The sequence below is a fragment of the Melospiza melodia genome, unplaced genomic scaffold (assembly GCF_035770615.1).
Source record: "Melospiza melodia melodia isolate bMelMel2 unplaced genomic scaffold, bMelMel2.pri scaffold_299, whole genome shotgun sequence".
Lineage (NCBI taxonomy): Eukaryota > Metazoa > Chordata > Aves > Passeriformes > Passerellidae > Melospiza > Melospiza melodia.
Window position 1 is genome coordinate 38,397 of NW_026948617.1, and position 16,604 is coordinate 55,000.

Below are 16,604 nucleotides of genomic sequence, written 5' to 3' on the forward strand. Positions count from 1 at the left end.
TCCAATTTCTGAGCAGATTTTGGGGTTCCACCTCAACTCCAGGGATCCCTTTTGGGGTTTCTGCACCCTGGCCCTACCTGGTGGGGGTTCCAGTCGCTGTCGAAGATGATGACGGTGTCGGCCGACTGCAGGTTGAGGCCGAGGCCGCCGGCGCGCGTGCTCAGCAGGAAGATGAAATACTCGGAGCCGGGCTCGTTGAACGTCTTCAGCAGCATGCCCCGGTCCTCGGCCTTGGTGGTGCCTGGAACCGCACACGGCAGTCACCCACGGTTCCGGAAGGTTCCGTTTGGGAAGGGGATCCCCATTGGATTGAATGGGATTCCCATTGAGTTGAATGGGATTCCCATTGAGTTTAATGGGATTCCCATTGAACTGGATGAGATTCCCATTGAGTTTAATGGGATCCCCATTGGATTGAATGGGACACCCATTGGATTGAATGGGACACCCATTGGATTGAATGGGATTCCCATTGGATTGAATGTGATCCCCATTGAACTGGATGGGACTCCCATTGAATTGAATGGGATTCCCACTGGATTGAACGGGATCCCCATTAATTGAATGAGATTCCCATTGGATTGAATGGGATTCCCACTGGATTGAATGGGATTCCCATTTAATTGAATGGGATCCCCATTGGATTGAATGGGATCCCCATTGGATTGAATGGGATTCCCATTAATTGAATGGGATTCCCACTGGATTGAATGGGATTCCCATTGAGTTGAATGGGACTCCCATTGGATTTAATGGGATCCCCATTGGATTGAATGGGATCCCCATTGGATTGAATGGGATTCCCATTGGATTGAATGGGATTCCCATTGAGTTGAATGGGATCCCCATTGAATTGAATGGGATCCCCATTGAACTGGATGGGATTCCCATGCAGTTGAATGGGATTCCCATTGAATTGAATGGGACACCCATTGGATTGAATGGGATTCCCACTGGATTGAATGGGATTCCCATTTAATTGAATGGAATCCCCAGTAATTGAATGGGATCCCCATTGGATTGAATGGGATCCCCATTAATTGAATGGGATTCCCATTGAGTTGAATGGGATCCCCATTGGATTGAATGGGATCCCCATTGGATTGAATGGGATCCCCATTAATTGAATGGGATCCCCATTGGATTGAATGGGATTCCCACTGGATTGAATGGGATCCCCATTGGATTGAATGGGATCCCCATTGAACTGGATGGGATCCCCATTGAATTGAATGGGATCCCCATTGGATTTAATGGGAAAATTGGGGATTTTGAGGGAAAATTGGGGAATTTTGGGGGGAAAATTGGGAATTTTGGGGGCGCACCCGCCCCGCGGGGCACTCACCGTCCAGCCTGAGGTATTTGAAGCCACGATAAGCGAAATAATCCTCCATGATGGTCATCAAGGAGGTCATCTGGCAGAAGAGCAGCACCTTGTGGTTGGTGGCCCTGAGTTTGGGCAGGATCCGATCCAGGAGCTCGAATTTCCCAGAAGCTCGGTACAAATCCAGCCTTGGACGGATTAAAAAAAAAAACGAAATTTTCTGACCAAAAATTAGAGAAAAAATTGAATTTTTTGAGAAATTTTGGCGTTGGGGATGGTCTGGATTCACGAGGTGGTTCATCTTGCACCTCCAGGAAAGTTTTGAGTTATTAAATTCACAGGTTTTATTTTTAATTATAATTAATATATATTAATTATACTATATATTAATTATAATTATAATTAATTACAATTATAATTAATTAATATATTAATTAATTATAATTAATTTATTATTAATTTTCATCATAAAAATTTTGTCACTCACCCCTGCACGATCCCGCCCGTGAAGCCCAAGTGCTCTGAGAAGGATTCCTGAAATGGAGAGGAGAAATTGTGACAAAAAGCAGCAGAAATTGCCCCAAAAAAATAAAAATCTGGAGCCAAATTGTGACAAAAAGCAGCAGAAAATGCCCCAAAAAATAAAAATCTGGAGCCAAATTGTGACAAAAATCTGGAGCCAAATTGTGACAAAAAGCAGCAGAAATTGCCCCCAAAAATTAAAAATCTGGAGCCAAATTGCGACAAAAAGCAGCAGAAAATGCCCCAAAAATAAAAATCTGGAGCCAAATTGTGACAAAAATGCCCCAAAAATAAAAATCTGGAGTTTCTTTCAGGATCCTCAGCGCCCTCAGGACGTTGGGGAGGAAGAGGAAGAGGAAGAGGATGGAATTTTTTTGGGGTGGAAAACAGAGGGATGGAAAGCTGGGCTTGATTTGGTGAATCTTCATTGGGTTTATCCCTGTTGGGTTTAACCCCGGTTTGGGTTTATCCCTGTTTGGGTTTATCCTGGTTTGGGTTTATCCCTGTTTGGTTTAGCCCTGTTTGAGTTTATCCTGGTTTGGGTTTATCCCTGTTTGGGTTTATCCCTGTTGGGTTTACCCCTGTTGGGTTTATCCTGGTTTGGGTTTATCCCAGTTGGGTTTATCCCTGTTTGGGTTTACCCCTGTTGGGTTTATCCTGGTTTGGGTTTATCCCTGTTTGGGTTTATCCCTGTTGGGTTTATCCCTGTTGGGTTTACCCCTGTTGGGTTTATCCTGGTTTGGGTTTATCCCTGTTTGGGTTTATCCTGGTTTGGGTTTATCCTGGTTTGGGTTTATCCCTGTTTGGGTTTATCCCTGTTTGGGTTTATCCTGGTTTGGGTTTATCCCTGTTTGGGTTTATCCTGGTTTGGGTTTATCCTGGTTTGGGTTTATCCCTGTTTGGGTTTATCCCTGTTTGGGTTTATCCTGGTTTGGGTTTATCCTGGTTTGGGTTTATCCTGGTTTGGGTTTATCCCTGTTTGGTTTAGCCCTGTTTGGGTTTATCCTGGTTTGGGTTTATCCTGGTTTGGGTTTATCCCTGTTTGGTTTAGCCCTGTTTGGGTTTATCCTGGTTTGGGTTTATCCCAGTTGGGTTTATCCCTGTTTGGGTTTATCCTGGTTTGGGTTTATCCCTGTTTGGATTTATCCCTGGTTTGGGTTTATCCTGGTTTGGGTTTATCCCTGTTGGGTTTACCCCTGTTGGGTTTATCCTGGTTTGGGTTTATCCTGGTTTGGGTTTATCCTGGTTTGGGTTTATCCCTGTTTGGTTTAGCCCTGTTTGGTTTTATCCCTGTTGGGTTTATCCCTGTTTGGGTTTATCCTGGTTTGGGTTTATCCCTGTTTGGTTTAGCCCTGTTTGGGTTTATCCCTGTTTGGGTTTATCCTGGTTTGGGTTTATCCTGGTTTGGGTTTATCCCTGTTGGGTTTATCCCTGTTTGGGTTTATCCTGGTTTGGGTTTATCCCAGTTGGGTTTATCCCTGTTTGGGTTTATCCCTGTTTGGGTTTATCCTGGTTTGGGTTTATCCTGGTTTGGGTTTATCCCTGTTTGGGTTTAACCCTGTTGGATTTATCCCTGGTTTTGGTTTATCCCAGTTTTGTTGGATTTAACCCTGTTTGGGTTTATCCCTGTTTGGTTTAGCCCTGTTTGGGTTTATCCCTGTTGGGTTTATCCCTGTTTGGGTTTATCCTGGTTTGGGTTTATCCTGGTTTGGATTTATCCCTGTTTGGGTTTATCCTGGTTTGGGTTTATCCCTGTTTGGATTTATCCCTGGTTTTGGTTTATCCCAGTTTTGTTGGATTTAACCCTGTTTGGGTTTATCCCTGTTTGGTTTATCCCGGGTTTTGGTTTACCCCTGTTTGGGTTTATCCCAGTTGGGTTTAGCCCTGGTTTTGGTTTATCCCAGTTGGGTTTATCCCAGTTGGGTTTATCCCTATTCTTGTCCATCCCTGGCTCTCCTGAGTTTAACCCTGTTGAGTTTAACCCTGTTGGGTTTAACCCTGTTTGGGTTTAACCCTGGTTTGGGTTTATCCCAGTTGGGTTTAACCCTGTTTGGGTTTATCCCAGTTGGGTTTAACCCTGGTTTGGGTTTATCCCAGTTGGGTTTATCCCTGTTTGGGTTTATCCCTGTTTGGTTTAGCCCTGTTTGGGTTTATCCTGGTTTGGGTTTATCCCTGTTTGGGTTTATCCTGGTTTGGGTTTATCCCTGTTTGGGTTTATCCCTGTTTGGGTTTATCCCTGTTTGGGTTTATCCTGGTTTGGGTTTATCCTGGTTTGGGTTTATCCCAGTTGGGTTTATCCTGGTTTTGGTTTATCCCAGTTGGGTTTATCCTGGTTTTGGTTTACCCCTGTTGGGTTTATCCTGGTTTTGGTTTATCCCTGTTGGGTTTAACCCTGTTTGGGTTTATCCTGGTTTTGGTTTATCCCAGTTGGGTTTATCCTGGTTTTGGTTTATCCCAGTTGGGTTTATCCTGGTTTGGGTTTATCCCAGTTGGGTTTATCCTGGTTTTGGTTTACCCCAGTTGGGTTTATCCTGGTTTTGGTTTATCCCAGTTGAGTTTATCCTGGTTTTGGTTTATCCCAGTTGGGTTTATCCTGGTTTTGGTTTATCCCAGTTGGGTTTATCCCTGGTTTGGGTTTATCCCAGTTGGGTTTATCCAGTTTTCTGGTCCATCCCTGGCTCTCCTCAATTTAACCTTTTAGGGTTTTTGCCATTTTGGGTTTAACTCTTTAGGGTTTTTACTTTTTGGGTTTATCCTGAGTTTAACCCTTAGGGTTTTTGCCTTTTTGGGTTTATCCTGGGTTTAACCCTTCAGGGTTTTGTCCATTTTGGGTTTATCCTTTAGGATTTTGGCCTTTTTGGGTTTGTCCTGAATTTAACCCTTCAGGATTTTTGCCTTTGTGGTTTATCCTGAATTTAACCCTTTAGGATTTTTGCCTTTTTGGGTTTAACTCTTTAGGATTTTGGCTATTTTGGGTTTATCCTTTAGGATTTTTGCCTTTTTGGGTTTAGCCTTTAGGATTTTTGCCGTTTTGGGTTTATCCTGAATTTAACCTTTTAGGGGTTTTGCCATTTTGGGTTTAACCCTTCAGGGTTTTGGCTATTTTGGGTTTAACCCTTTAGGGTTTTTGCCATTTTGGGTTTGTCCTGTGTTTAACCCTTCAGGGTTTTGGCCATTTTGGGTTTAACCCTTCAGGGTTTTTGCCATTTTGGGTTTATCCTGAATTTAACCCTTTCAGGTTTTTGCCATTTTGGGTTTGTCCTGCGTTTAACCCTTTAGGGTTTTGGCTATTTTGGGTTTAACCCTTTAGGGTTTTGGCCATTTTGGGTTTAACCCTTTAGGGTTTTTGCCATTTTGGGTTTGTCCTGCGTTTAACCCTTTAGGGTTTTGGCCATTTTGGGTTTAACCCTTTAGGGTTTTTGCCATTTTGGGTTTGTCCTGTGTTTAACCCTTTAGGGTTTTGGCTATTTTGGGTTTAACCCTTTCAGGTTTTTGCCATTTTGGGTTTGTCCTGCGTTTAACCCTTTAGGGTTTTGGCTATTTTGGGTTTAACCCTTTAGGGTTTTTGCCATTTGGGGTTTGTCCTGCGTTTAACCCTTTCGGGTTTTTGCCCGGCCCCACCTCGATGTGCTGGAACATGTAGGGGTGGTTGCAGATCTTGCGCAGCTGCATGATGGTGTTCATCAAGGTCTTGGTGCCTCCTTTGCCCTGCCGGGAGATTCAAAGTTAATTAATTCAAAGTTAATTAATTCAAAGTTAATTAATTCACCCTCCTAATTAAAAAACCCAATTTGATGATGGGTTCCACCAGTCCAGAGCTCCCAGGAATGTTTGGGATCATTGGCTGGGAGTCGATGGTGCCCCGGCCCCGAGAAGGGACTCGGAGATGTTAAAATAAATAAAGAATTGAAAAATAAATTAAAATAAATAAAAAATTAAAAAATAAATTGATTTCAATAATTCCACCCAACCCAACCATCTGCTCAAGGCAAGCCGACCATTGGTTCAACCCAACCCAACCATTGGTTCAACCCAACCAAACCATTGGTTCAACCCAACCCAACCATTGGTTCAACCCAACCCAACCCAACTATTGGTCAAACCCAACCAAACCATTGGTTCAACCCAACCATTGAGTCAACCCAACCCAACCATTGAGTCAACCCAACCCAACCCAACCATTGGTCCAACCCAACCCAACCCAACCATTGGTCCAACCCAACTATTGGTCAAACCCAACCAAACCATTGGTTCAACTCAACCCAACCATTGGTCCAACCCAACCCAACCATTGGTTCAACCCAACCATCTGCTCAACCCAACCCAACTCAACTCAACCCAACCATTGGTTCAACCCAACCATTGGTCCAACCCAACCCAACCCAACCATTGGTCCAACCCAACCCAACCCAACCCAACCATTGGTCCAACCCAAGCCCACCCAACGTTCCCAAGCTCCCCCATCCCGACCTTCTTGTCCTTCTCGGAGCCGTCGGTGAGCAGGACGCCCTTGGCCTGCATGTGCCGGTACAGGACGCGCTGCAGCGCCGACATGTCGCACTTGATGACGTACTCCACCTGCCGGAGACAGCCGTTGGGTCAGCCCAACCATTGGGTCAACTCAACCCAACCCAACCATTGGTTCAACCCAACCACTGGGTCAACCCAACCCAACCCAACCATTGGTACAAACCCACCCAACCATTGGGTCAACCCAACCATTGGGTCAACCCAACCCAACCATTGGTGCAACCCAACCCAACCCAACCATTGGTGCAACCCAACCCAACCCAACCATTGGTACAAACCAACCATTGGTCCAACCCAAGCCAACCTTTGGTCCAACCCAACCATCTGCTCAACCCAACCCAACCACTGGTTAAACCCAACCCAACCCAACCATCTGTTCAACTTAACCATTGGCACAAACCAACCCAACCCAACCATTGGTTAAACCCAACCCAACCATTGGTCCAACCCAACCATTGGTCCAACCCAACCCAACCATTGGCACAAACCAACCACTGGTTCAACCCAACCCAAGCTTTGGCACAAACCAACCATTGGTTCAACCCAAACCAACCATTGGCACAAACCAACCCAACCCAACCCAACCATTGGTCCAACCCAACCCAACCATTGGTTCAACCCAAACCAACCATCCGCTCACCTGAACCCAACCCAACCATCTGCTCAACCCAACCCAACCACTGGCCCAACCCAACCATTGGTTAAACCCAACCCAACCATTGGTTCAACCCAACCACTGGGTCAACCCAACCCAACCATTGGTGCAACCCAACCCAACCCAACCATTGGTACAAACCAACCCAACCATTGGTTCAACCCAACCCAAGCTTTGGTTCAACCCAACCCAACCATTGGTCCAACCCAACCATCTGCTCAATCCAACCCAAACCAACCCAACCCAACCATTGGTCCAACCCAACCATTGGTCCAACCCAACCCAACCACTGGTTCAACCCAACCCAACCCAACCATTGGTCCAACCCAACCATTGGTCCAACCCAACCCAACCACTGGTTCAACCCAACCCAACCCAACCATTGGTCCAACCCAACCATTGGCCCAACCCAACCCAACCATTGGTCCAACCCACCCCAACCATTGGTCCAACCCAACCATTGGTCCAACCCAACCACTGGTCCAACCCAAGGATGATGAGGAGCGGGATGAAGCTCCGCGTCCCCCTCCCGCCCCCCCGGTGGTCTCCAGGCCCGGGTCCCCCCCCCCCCGTGTCACCTTCTCGGGGAGCTGAGCCTCCACCTCCTTCTTGAGGCGCCGCAGCAGGAAGGGCCGGAGCACCTTGTGCAGGCGGCGGATGATGAGGATGGTCTCCTCCTCGTTGAGGTCCACCTGCAACGGCCACCACCACCACTGATCCACCTCCAAAACATCTCCAGATCCATTCCAGACACTGATCCACCTCCAACAGCTCCAGATCCATCAAAGACACTGATCCACCTCCAAAACTTCTCCAGATCCATCAAAGACACTGATCCAACATCTCCAGGTCCATTCCATACACTGATCCACCTCCAAACCACCTCCAGATCCACCAAAGACACTGAGCCAACAGCTCCAGGTCCATCAAAGACACTGATCCACCTCCAAAACTTCTCCAGATCCATCAAAGACACTGACCCACCTCCAAAACATCTCCAGATCCATTAAAACACTGATCCAACTTCTCCAGATCCATTCCAAACACTGACCCACAGCTCCAGAACCACTCCCAACATCTCCAGGTCCATCAAAGACACTGACCCACCTCCAAAACACCTCCAGATCCATCAAAGACACTGACCCACCTCCAAAACTTCTCCAGATCCATCAAAGACACTGACCCACCTCCAAACCATCTCCAGATCCATCAAAGACACTGACCCACCTCCAAAACATCTCCAGGTCCATCAAAGACACTGACCCACCTCCAAAACATCTCCAGGTCCATCAAAGTCACTGATCCAACATCTCCAGGTCCATTCCATACACTGACCCACCTCCAAACCACCTCCAGATCCACCAAAGACACTGAGCCAACATCTCCAGATCCACCAAAGACACTGATCCACCTCCAAAACATCTCCAGACCCATCAAAGACACTGAGGCACCTCCAAACCATCTCCAGATCCATTAAAACATTGATCCAACATCTCCAGATCCATCAAAGACACTGATCCACCTCCAACTTCTCCAGATCCATCAAGGACACTGATCCACCTCCAAAACTTCTCCAGGTCCATCAAAGACACTGACCCACCTCCAAAACTTCTCCAGATCCATCAAAGACACTGACCCACCTCCAAAACATCTCCAGGTCCACCAAAGACACTGATCCACCTCCAAAACACCTCCAGATCCATCAAAGACACTGATCCACCTCCAAACCATCTCCAGGTCCACCAAAGACACTGATCCAACTTCTCCAGATCCATCAAACTCACTGACCCACCTCCAACATCTCCAGGTCCACCAAAGACACTGATCCAACTTCTCCAGATCCATCAAAGACACTGATCCAACATCTCCAGACCCATCAAAGACACTGAGCCACCTCCAAAACATCTCCAGGTCCATCAAGGACACTGATCCAACTTCTCCAGATCCATTCCAGACACTGATCCACCTCCAAAAGTTCTCCAGATCCACCAAAGACACTGACCCACCTCCAAAACATCTCCAGGTCCACCAAAGACCCTGACCCACCTCCAAACCATCTCCAGGTCCACCTCCAATCCATTAAAACACTGACCCAAACTTCTCCAGATCCATCAAAGCCACCGATCCACCTCCAGGACCCCTCCAGATCCACCACCACCACCAAGCTGAACCCCCCGTGTCCAGCACCTCCCACCCGTGTCCATGTCCATGTCCATGTCCACGTCCACGTCCCCGTCCCACCTTCTCGCCGGTCATGGCGAAGGGCGCGTTGAACCACTGCTCGAAGGTGCTGCAGCTCTTGAAGATGGTGGGCAGCAGGAAGTTGAGGAGCGCCCAGAGCTCGGGCAGTTTGTTCTGCAGGGGGGTCCCGGTGAGGAGAAGACGCCGCGGGGCCACGTAGTGGGTGTTGAGCACCTGCGTCAGCTTGCAGTGGTGGTTCTTCATGCGGTGGCCCTCGTCCACGATCATGTACTTCCAGCGGATCTGAGGAGGACAGGAGAAAGGGAGATGGTGGTCGCCAGGTGGGGCGTGGAGGACAGGAGGAATGGGGATGAAGATCTCCAGGTGGGACATGGAGATGAAGGTCTGAGGCGGGAAATGGAGATGAAGATCTCAGGTGGGAAATGGAGGACAGGAGAAATGGAGATGATCATCTCAGGTGGGAAATGGAGATGAAGATCTCAGGTGGGACATGGAGATGATCATCTCCAGGTGGGAAATGGAGATGAAGATCTCAGGTGGGACATGGAGATGAAGATCTCAGGTGGGACATGGAGATGATCATCTCAGGTGGGAAATGGAGATGAAGATCTCAGGTGGGACATGGAGATGAAGATTTCAGGTGGGACATGGAGGACAGGAGAAATGGGGATGAAGATCTCCAGGTGGGACATGGAGATGAAGGTCTCAGGTGGGAAATGGAGAAGAACATCTCAGGTGGGAAATGGAGATGAAGATCTCAGGTGGGACATGGAGAAGAAGATCTCAGGTGGGAAATGGAGATGATCATCTCAGGTGGGAAATTGAAGATCTGAGGTGGGAAATGGAGATGAAGGTCTCAGGTGGGACATGGAGATGAAGATCTGAGCTGGGACATGGAGAGAGATGAAGATCTGGGGTGGGAAATGGAGAAGAAGATCTCAGGTGAGAAATGGAGAAGATCTGAGGTGGGAAATGGAGAAGAAGATCTCAGGTGGGACATGGAGAAGATCTCAGGTGGGAAATGGAGAAGAGCATCTCAGGTGGGAAACTGAAGATCTCAGGTGGGAAATGGAGAAGAACATCTCAGGTGGGAAATGGAGATGAAGATCTGAGGTGGGAAATGGAGAAGATGATCTGAGGTGGGAAATGGAGATGAAGGTCTCAGGTGGGAAATTGAAGATCTCGGGTGGGAAATGGAGAAGATCTCAGGTGGGAAATGGAGAAGATCTCAGGTGGGAAATGGAGATAAAGATCTGAGGTGGGACATGGAGAGAGATGAAGATCTCAGGTGGGAAATGGAGAAGAAGATCTCAGGTGGGACATGGAGAAGATCTCAGGTGGGAAATGGAGAAGAAGATCTCAGGTGGGAAATGGAGAAGATCTCAGGTGGGACATGGAGAAGATCTCAGGTGGGAAATGGAGATGGAGATCTCAGGTGGGACATGGAGATGGAGATCTCAGGTGGGACATGGAGATGAAGATCTCAGGTGGGCATCCGCTAGAAGTGGTTTTAGCAGAATTTGAGAAGAATTTGAGAAGATCTTTCTCAGAAATTTCTCACAATTTGAGAAGAATTTGAGAAAAATTTGAGAAGATTTTGAGAGGAATTTGGGAAAAATTCGAGAAGAACTTGAGAAGATCTTTCTCAGTATCTGAGAGGAACTTGAGCAGAATTTTCTCAGAATTTGAGAAGATTTTGAGAAGAACTTGAGAAGATTTTGAGAAGATCTTTCTCAGAATTTGAGAAGATTTTGAGAAGAACTTGAGAAGATTTTGAGAAGATCTTTCTCAGAATTTGAGAAGATTTTGAGAAGAACTTGAGAAGATTTTGAGAAGATCTTTCTCAGAATTTGAGAAGATTTTGAGAAGAATTTTCTCAGAATTTGAGCAGAATTTTCTCAGAATTTGAGAAGATTTTGAGCAGAATTTTCTCAGAATTTTCTCAGAATTTGAGGAGAATCCAGAGGAACGTGGCTGTGGAGCTCACCTTGGCCAGGATGTGCTTGTCCTTGATGATGTACTCGTAGGTGGTGAGGAGAACGTTGAATTTGCCGCTGCGGAGCTGCGGGACGAAGGCGCGGCGCGCGGCCGGAGAGCCCTGAGGGGACAATTCCAACAGGAACGTCACAATTCCCAAAAAATGGGAGATTCCCCAAAAAGGTCAGGAGGTTTGGGGGTCTCCTGATGCTGAGGAACGACCAAAAATTGGAATTTTTGGGGATTTTTGGGGATTTTTCTGGAGTTTTCTGGGTTTTTGTGGATTTGGAGCTCCAATTCTTCTGGATTTGGAGCTCCAATTCCATTTGGATTTGGAATTCCCAAAAAAATGGGGTGGTACCCAAAAAGCTGAGGAGGTTTTGGGGTCTCCTGATGCTGAGGAACAACCAAAAATTGGAATTTTGGGGGATTTTTGGGGATTTTCATGGACTTTTCTGGAGTTTCATGGATTTTCATGGAGTTTTGTGGGTTTTTGTGGACTTGGAGCTCCAATTCCATTTGGATTTGGAATTCCCAGAAAAACGGGGTGGTATCCAAGAAGGTCAGGAGGTTTTGGGGTCTCCTGATGAAGAGGAACGACCAAAAATTGGAATTTTTGGGGATTTTTGGGGATTTTCATGATTTTTGGTGGATTTGGAGCTCCAACCCATTTGGATTTGGAATTCCCAAAAAAATGAGGTGGTATCCAAAAAGCTGAGGAGGTTTTGGGGTCTCCTGATGCTGAGGAACGAACAAAAATTGGAATTTTTGGGGATTTTTGTGGACTTTTCTGGAGTTTCATGGATTTTCATGGAGTTTTGTGGATTTGGAGCTCCAATTCTTCTGGATTTGGAGCTCCAATTCCATTTGGATTTGGAATTCCCAAAAAAATGGGGGATTATCCAAAAAGCTCAGGAGGTTTTGGGGTCTCCTGATGCTGAGGAACAACCAAAAATTGGAATTTTGGGGGATTTTTGGGGATTTTCATGGACTTTTCTATGGAGTTTTGTGGGTTTTTGTGGATTTGGAGCTCCAATTCTTCTGGATTTGGAGCTCCAATTCTATTTGGATTTGGAATTCCCAAAAAAATGGGGTGGTATCCAAGAAGGTCAGGAGGTTTTGGGGTCTCCTGATGAAGAGGAACGACCAAAAATTGGAATTTTTGGGGATTTTTGGGGATTTTCATGGATTTTCATGATTTTTGGTGGATTTGGAGCTCCAACCCATTTGGATTTGGAATTCCCAGAAAAATGAGGTGGTATCCAAAAAGCTGAGGAGGTTTTGGGGTCTCCTGATGCTAAGGAACGAACAAAAATTGGAATTTTTTGGGATTTTCGTGGATTTTCATGGATTTGGAGGTGGGACCCAAGTCCTCCAGAGCTTGAGGAGGAAAACGGAAGCTGGGAGAGGAAATGGGATCCAAGGAACCAAAATCCCGGAAATTTGGTGCTCACCTTGTAGGAGACCTTGACCACGGACGGCGCCCACTTGTCGAACTCGTAGGCCCAGTTGGACAAAGTCCTGCGGGAAAGACAGACGGACAGAAGGTGGGAATTTTGGAAATTTTGGGAATTTTGGAAATTTTGGGAACTCCATGTGGAAAAAAATTGGGAATTTGGGTTCTCCAGATGGGAAAAATTTGGGAATTTTGGGAATTTGGGGCTGGAGAAAGTTTGGGGTTCTCCACACGGAACAAGGGTGGGAACTTTGGGAATTTTGGTTCTTCACATGGAAAAAATTGGGAATTTTGGAAATTTGGGAATTTTGGTTCTTCACGTGGAAAAAAAACTGGAATTTTGGGACTTTTGGTTCTCCACATGGAACAAAATTGGGAATTGTGGGGCTGGAGAAGACCACGGGAGGTTCTCCACATGGAACAAGGGTGGAAATTTTGGAAATTTTGGGAATTTTGTTTCTCCACATGGAACAAGGGTGGGAATTTTGGAAAATTTGGGAATTTTGTTTCTCCACATGGAACAAGGGTGGAAATTTTGGGACTTTTGGTTCTCCACATGGAACAAAATTGGGAATTTTGGAAATTTGGGAATTTTGGTTCTTCACATGGAACAAAATTGGGAATTTGGGAATTTTGGTTCTCCACATGGAACAAAATTGGGAATTTTGGAATTTTGGTTCTTCCCATGGAACAAAGGTCAGAATTTTGGGAATTTTTGGAATTTTGGAGTTTGGGACTGACGAGAGCGGGACGATGATGAGGAAGGGGCCGTTGATCCTCTTGTGCTCCATCAGGTAGGTGATGAGGGCGATGGTCTGGATGGTCTTGCCCAGGCCCATCTCGTCGGCCAGGATCCCGTTGAGGTTGTTGTTGTAGAGGGACACCAACCACTCCAGGCCCTTGATCTGCAGGAATGGAGATCCAGATCCAGATCCCACCTCAGATCTCCATCCAGATCCAGATTCCACCTCAGAACTTCATCCCACCTCAGATCTCCACCCAGACCCAGATCCCACCTCGGATCTTCATCCAGATCCAGATCCCACCTTGGATCTCCATCCAGATCCAGATCCAGATCCCACCTCAGATCTCCATCCAGATCCAGATCCCACCTCGGATCTTCATCCAGATCCAGATCCCACCTCGGATCTCCATCCATCTTCAGATCCCACCTCAGATCTTCATCTGGCTCCAGATCCCACCGTCCCACCTCAGATCTTCATCCATCTCCTCAATCCCATTGTCCCACCTCAGATCTTCATTCCACAACGCATCCAGCTCCAGATCCACCTCAGATCTCCATCCATCTCCATATCCCACCTCAGATCTTCATCCCACATTGCATCCATCTCCAGATCCACCTCATATCTCCAGATCCCATCTCAGATCTTAATCCAGGCTCCTCAATCCCATCATCCCACCTCAGATCTCCATCCATGTCCAGATCCCACCTCAGATCTCCATCCGCCCCCAGGTCCACCTCAGATCTTCATCCATCTCCTCAATCCCACTGTCCCACCTCAGATCTTCATCCATCTCCTCAATCCCACTGTCCCACCTCAGATCTTCATTCCACAACGAATCCAGCTCCAGATCCACCTCAGATCTCCATCCATCTCCATATCCCACCTCAGATCTTCATCCCACATTGCATCCATCTCCAGATCCACCTCAGATCTTCATCCATCTCCTCAATCCCATTGTCCCACCTCAGATCTTCATCCATCTCCTCAATCCCATTATCCCACCTCAGATCTTCATCCCATATTGCATCCACCTCCAGATCCACCTCAGATCTTCATCCATCTCCTCAATCCCATTGTCCCACCTCAGATCTTCATCCCACATTGCATCCACCTCCAGATCCACCTCATATCTTCATCCACCTCCAGATCCACCTCATATCTTCATCCAAGCTCCAGATCCACCTCGGATCTTCATCCATCTCCTCAATCCCATTATCCCACCTCAGATCTCCATCCCGTATTGCATCCACCTTCAGATCCCACCTCAGATCTTTATCCAGCTCCTCAATCCCATCATCCCACCTCAGATCTCCATCCCTCTCCAGATCCCACCATGTTCTCCCCACATCTCCAGCACGTCCTGCACACCTGGTACTGCTTGAGGACGCCGTTGACCATGAGGGCCGACTGCTTGTCCACGCGCTCGGTGACGGCGTGGGCCACGGCGTAGTAGGACTGGAGGCCCCGCGCCAGCGCCTGCGACACGCCGTACTCGTCGTCCACGTCCTGCTTGGCGTTCCTGCCCGGAGAAACGGGGCCAGAAACGGCGAAAAAGGGTCAGGGACCACAGGGGGATGGGGAGAAACCGGGAAAATGGGGAAAAACGGGGGAAAAATGGGGTGAGAAACTGAGAAAATGGGTCAGGGACAACAAGGGGATGGGGAGAAACCGGGAAAATGGGGAAAAACGGGGGAAAAATGGGGTGAGAAACTGAGAAAATGGGTCAGGGACAACAAGGGGATGGGGAGAAACCGGGAAAATGGGGAAAAACGGGGTGAGAAACCGAGAAAATGGGGTGAGAAACGGGGAAAATGGGTCAGGGACCACAGGGGGATGGGGAGAAACCGAGAAAATGGGGAAAAATGGGGGAAAAATGGGGTGAGAAACTGAGAAAATGGGTCAGGGACCACAGGGGGATGGGGAAACGGGGCAAAAATGGGGCCAGAAACCACGAAAATGGGTCAGGGACCACAGGGGGATGGGGAAAAATTGGGGAGAAATGGGGGAAAAATGGGGGGAAATGGAGGAAAAATGGGATAAAGGGTCATGGAGACGAAGAAGAGAGGAGGAAGAGGAGGAAGAAGAGGAAGAGAGGAAGAAGAAAAAGAGGAAAGAGGAAAAAAAGGAAGAAAATGACAAAGAAGAAGAAGAGAGGAAGAAGAGGAAAAAGAGGAAGGAGAGGAAGGAGAGGATGAAGAGGGAGAAGAGGAAGAAGAAGGAGAGGAAGGAGAGGAGGAAGAGCAAGAAGAGGAAGAAGAAGAAGAGAGAAAGAAGAGAAAGAATAAGAGGAAGAATAGGAAAAAGAAGAAGAGGAGGAAGAAGAAGAAGAAGGAGGAGAAGGAGGAGGAGAAGGAGAAGGATCAGAGGAAGAAGATGAAGAGGAAGAAAAGGAAGAAGGAGAGGAAGAAGAAGAAGAGGAAGAGAGGAAGAAAAGGAAGAGGAAGACGAGGAGGAAGAGGAAGAGGCAGAGGAAGAAGAAGAAAGAGAGGAAGAAAAGGACAAAAAGGAAGAAGAGCAAGAAGCGGAAGAAAAGGAACAAAAGGACGAAGAGGAAGAAGATGAAGAGGAAGGGGGAAGGAAGAAGAGGAAGAGGAAGAGGAAGAGGAAGAGGAAGAGGAAGAGGAAGAGGAAGAGGAAGAGGAAGAGGAAGAGGAAGAGGAAGAGGGAGGAAGGCTCACTCGATGATGTGTCGGGCGTCCACCTCCGAGACGTCGTCGCTGTCGGGGTCTGGAATTTTCTTCTTCTCCTCCACGGGCAGCGCGGGCTGGGCCGGCTGGGGCTGCTCCTCCTCCTCCTCCTGGGGAGGAAGAACCAAATCTCAGTGAAAAACGGGAAAAAATGATTCCAAAATTAATTGGGAATGCTGCCATAATGAGGGTGCAGTTAATTAAAAGGCTGTGAGGTCAATGTAATATTTTATTGTCCAGTTCTGCCTTCCTCACCTCCTCCTCCTCCTCGGAGCCGCTCTCCTCGCTGTCGGAGCGCGGAGCCACCTCGTACCTGGGGGGAAACGGGAATTCTCCAGAACGTGGAACTGGCGCTGGAATTCCCAGTGCTCCCAGTGCTCATTCCCAGTGCTCCCAGTATTCCCAGTGCTCATTCCCAGTGCTCCCAGTACTCCCAGTGCTCCCAGTATTCCCAGTGCTCATTCCCAGTGCTCCCAGTATTCCAGTGCTCCCAGTGCTCCCAGTA

At 47.5% G+C, this 16,604-nt stretch overlaps 1 protein-coding gene across 1 annotated transcript in view; it reads right to left on the reverse strand.

Annotated features, from left to right (window-relative positions):
- LOC134434022 (transcription activator BRG1-like) overlaps positions 1-16,604 on the reverse strand; it is a 48,252-nt gene that overhangs the window by 20,453 nt on the left and 11,195 nt on the right. Inside the window, 13 exon segments of the mRNA XM_063182716.1 lie at positions 78-241; positions 1,346-1,512; positions 1,812-1,858; positions 5,468-5,554; positions 6,317-6,424; positions 7,610-7,723; positions 9,273-9,515; positions 11,221-11,331; positions 12,665-12,731; positions 13,408-13,571; positions 14,781-14,931; positions 16,091-16,209; positions 16,355-16,412. Of these exon segments, the coding sequence (XP_063038786.1) occupies positions 78-241; positions 1,346-1,512; positions 1,812-1,858; positions 5,468-5,554; positions 6,317-6,424; positions 7,610-7,723; positions 9,273-9,515; positions 11,221-11,331; positions 12,665-12,731; positions 13,408-13,571; positions 14,781-14,931; positions 16,091-16,209; positions 16,355-16,412 (1,600 nt within the window).